At 43.4% G+C, this 763-nt stretch overlaps 1 protein-coding gene across 1 annotated transcript in view; it reads left to right on the top strand.

Annotated features, from left to right (window-relative positions):
• Positions 1-462: 462 nt before the first annotated feature.
• Positions 463-763, top strand: part of LOC107580022 (Bloom syndrome protein homolog) — a gene marked incomplete at both ends in the record, with an annotated part of 2,156 nt that continues 1,855 nt past the window's right edge. Inside the window, one exon of the mRNA XM_016265780.1 lies at positions 463-682. Within this exon, the coding sequence (XP_016121266.1) occupies positions 463-682 (220 nt within the window). The remainder of the gene's footprint in view (positions 683-763) is intronic.

The raw sequence follows: 763 nt of genomic DNA, 5'->3' as shown, positions 1-763 counted from the left end.
AAGGTAACTGGTGCAAATGTCTTAGCAAACAGGAGTGTCAATATTCCCCGCAGCTGTGAAGTAACCAAAACTCCTGTGACGTTTTCGCAAAAGCCTGAGAGGGCAGCACCGAAAGTCAACTTCTTCGCAGCACCCAGCAGACCGAAGACAAATACTGTTAATCCATTAGCCAACCCATTTGCTGTGAACAAAACACCTCCTGTCCAATCTACTATTAATGATTTACTCAAATCTGCAGCCTTACTTAAGGATCAAACTGTGGGTGAACCTAAGCATGACATCTCTCAACTCTCCTTCAATGAATGGGATGACTTGGATGATTTTGAAACCCCAGTCAAGACAAGAGTAGTGTCCCCAGTTACAGGGACCTATACAAAAAAGCTTAGTGTTTCGGACCAGAACACCACCCCAAATGCCTCTTGTGCTAAGAGTGATGAGACTACATTAAATGGAGGTTTACAGGTTACAGAAGCCATAACTGCCCCAAAGGACGTCCTGTCAGCTGCTAATAGATTCAGCACAGAACCTGCTGAGAGAGAGCCTGAGGACTCGCCCATTAAAAAGACCAAAAGACATAAGAAATCAGTCCAGCAAAAGGCATTACTGAGTGACACTGAAGATGAGGAGATCATCGACTGTACTTCACCAGAGAAAAACCAAAAGGACATCAATTGTGTGACAAGTTAGTGCACCTCAATTTTTTCAGTGGGTTTACCCCTAATTTGTAAATTTTTCACCTGTTAAAGAAAAGGTTGGTGTGCTC

Source organism: Sinocyclocheilus grahami, unplaced genomic scaffold (assembly GCF_001515645.1).
Source record: "Sinocyclocheilus grahami isolate Dianchi unplaced genomic scaffold, SAMN03320097.WGS_v1.1 scaffold23307.1, whole genome shotgun sequence".
Classification (NCBI taxonomy): domain Eukaryota; kingdom Metazoa; phylum Chordata; class Actinopteri; order Cypriniformes; family Cyprinidae; genus Sinocyclocheilus; species Sinocyclocheilus grahami.
Note: the sequence above shows the minus strand (reverse complement) of the source record. Positions and strands in the feature narration are given on the sequence as shown.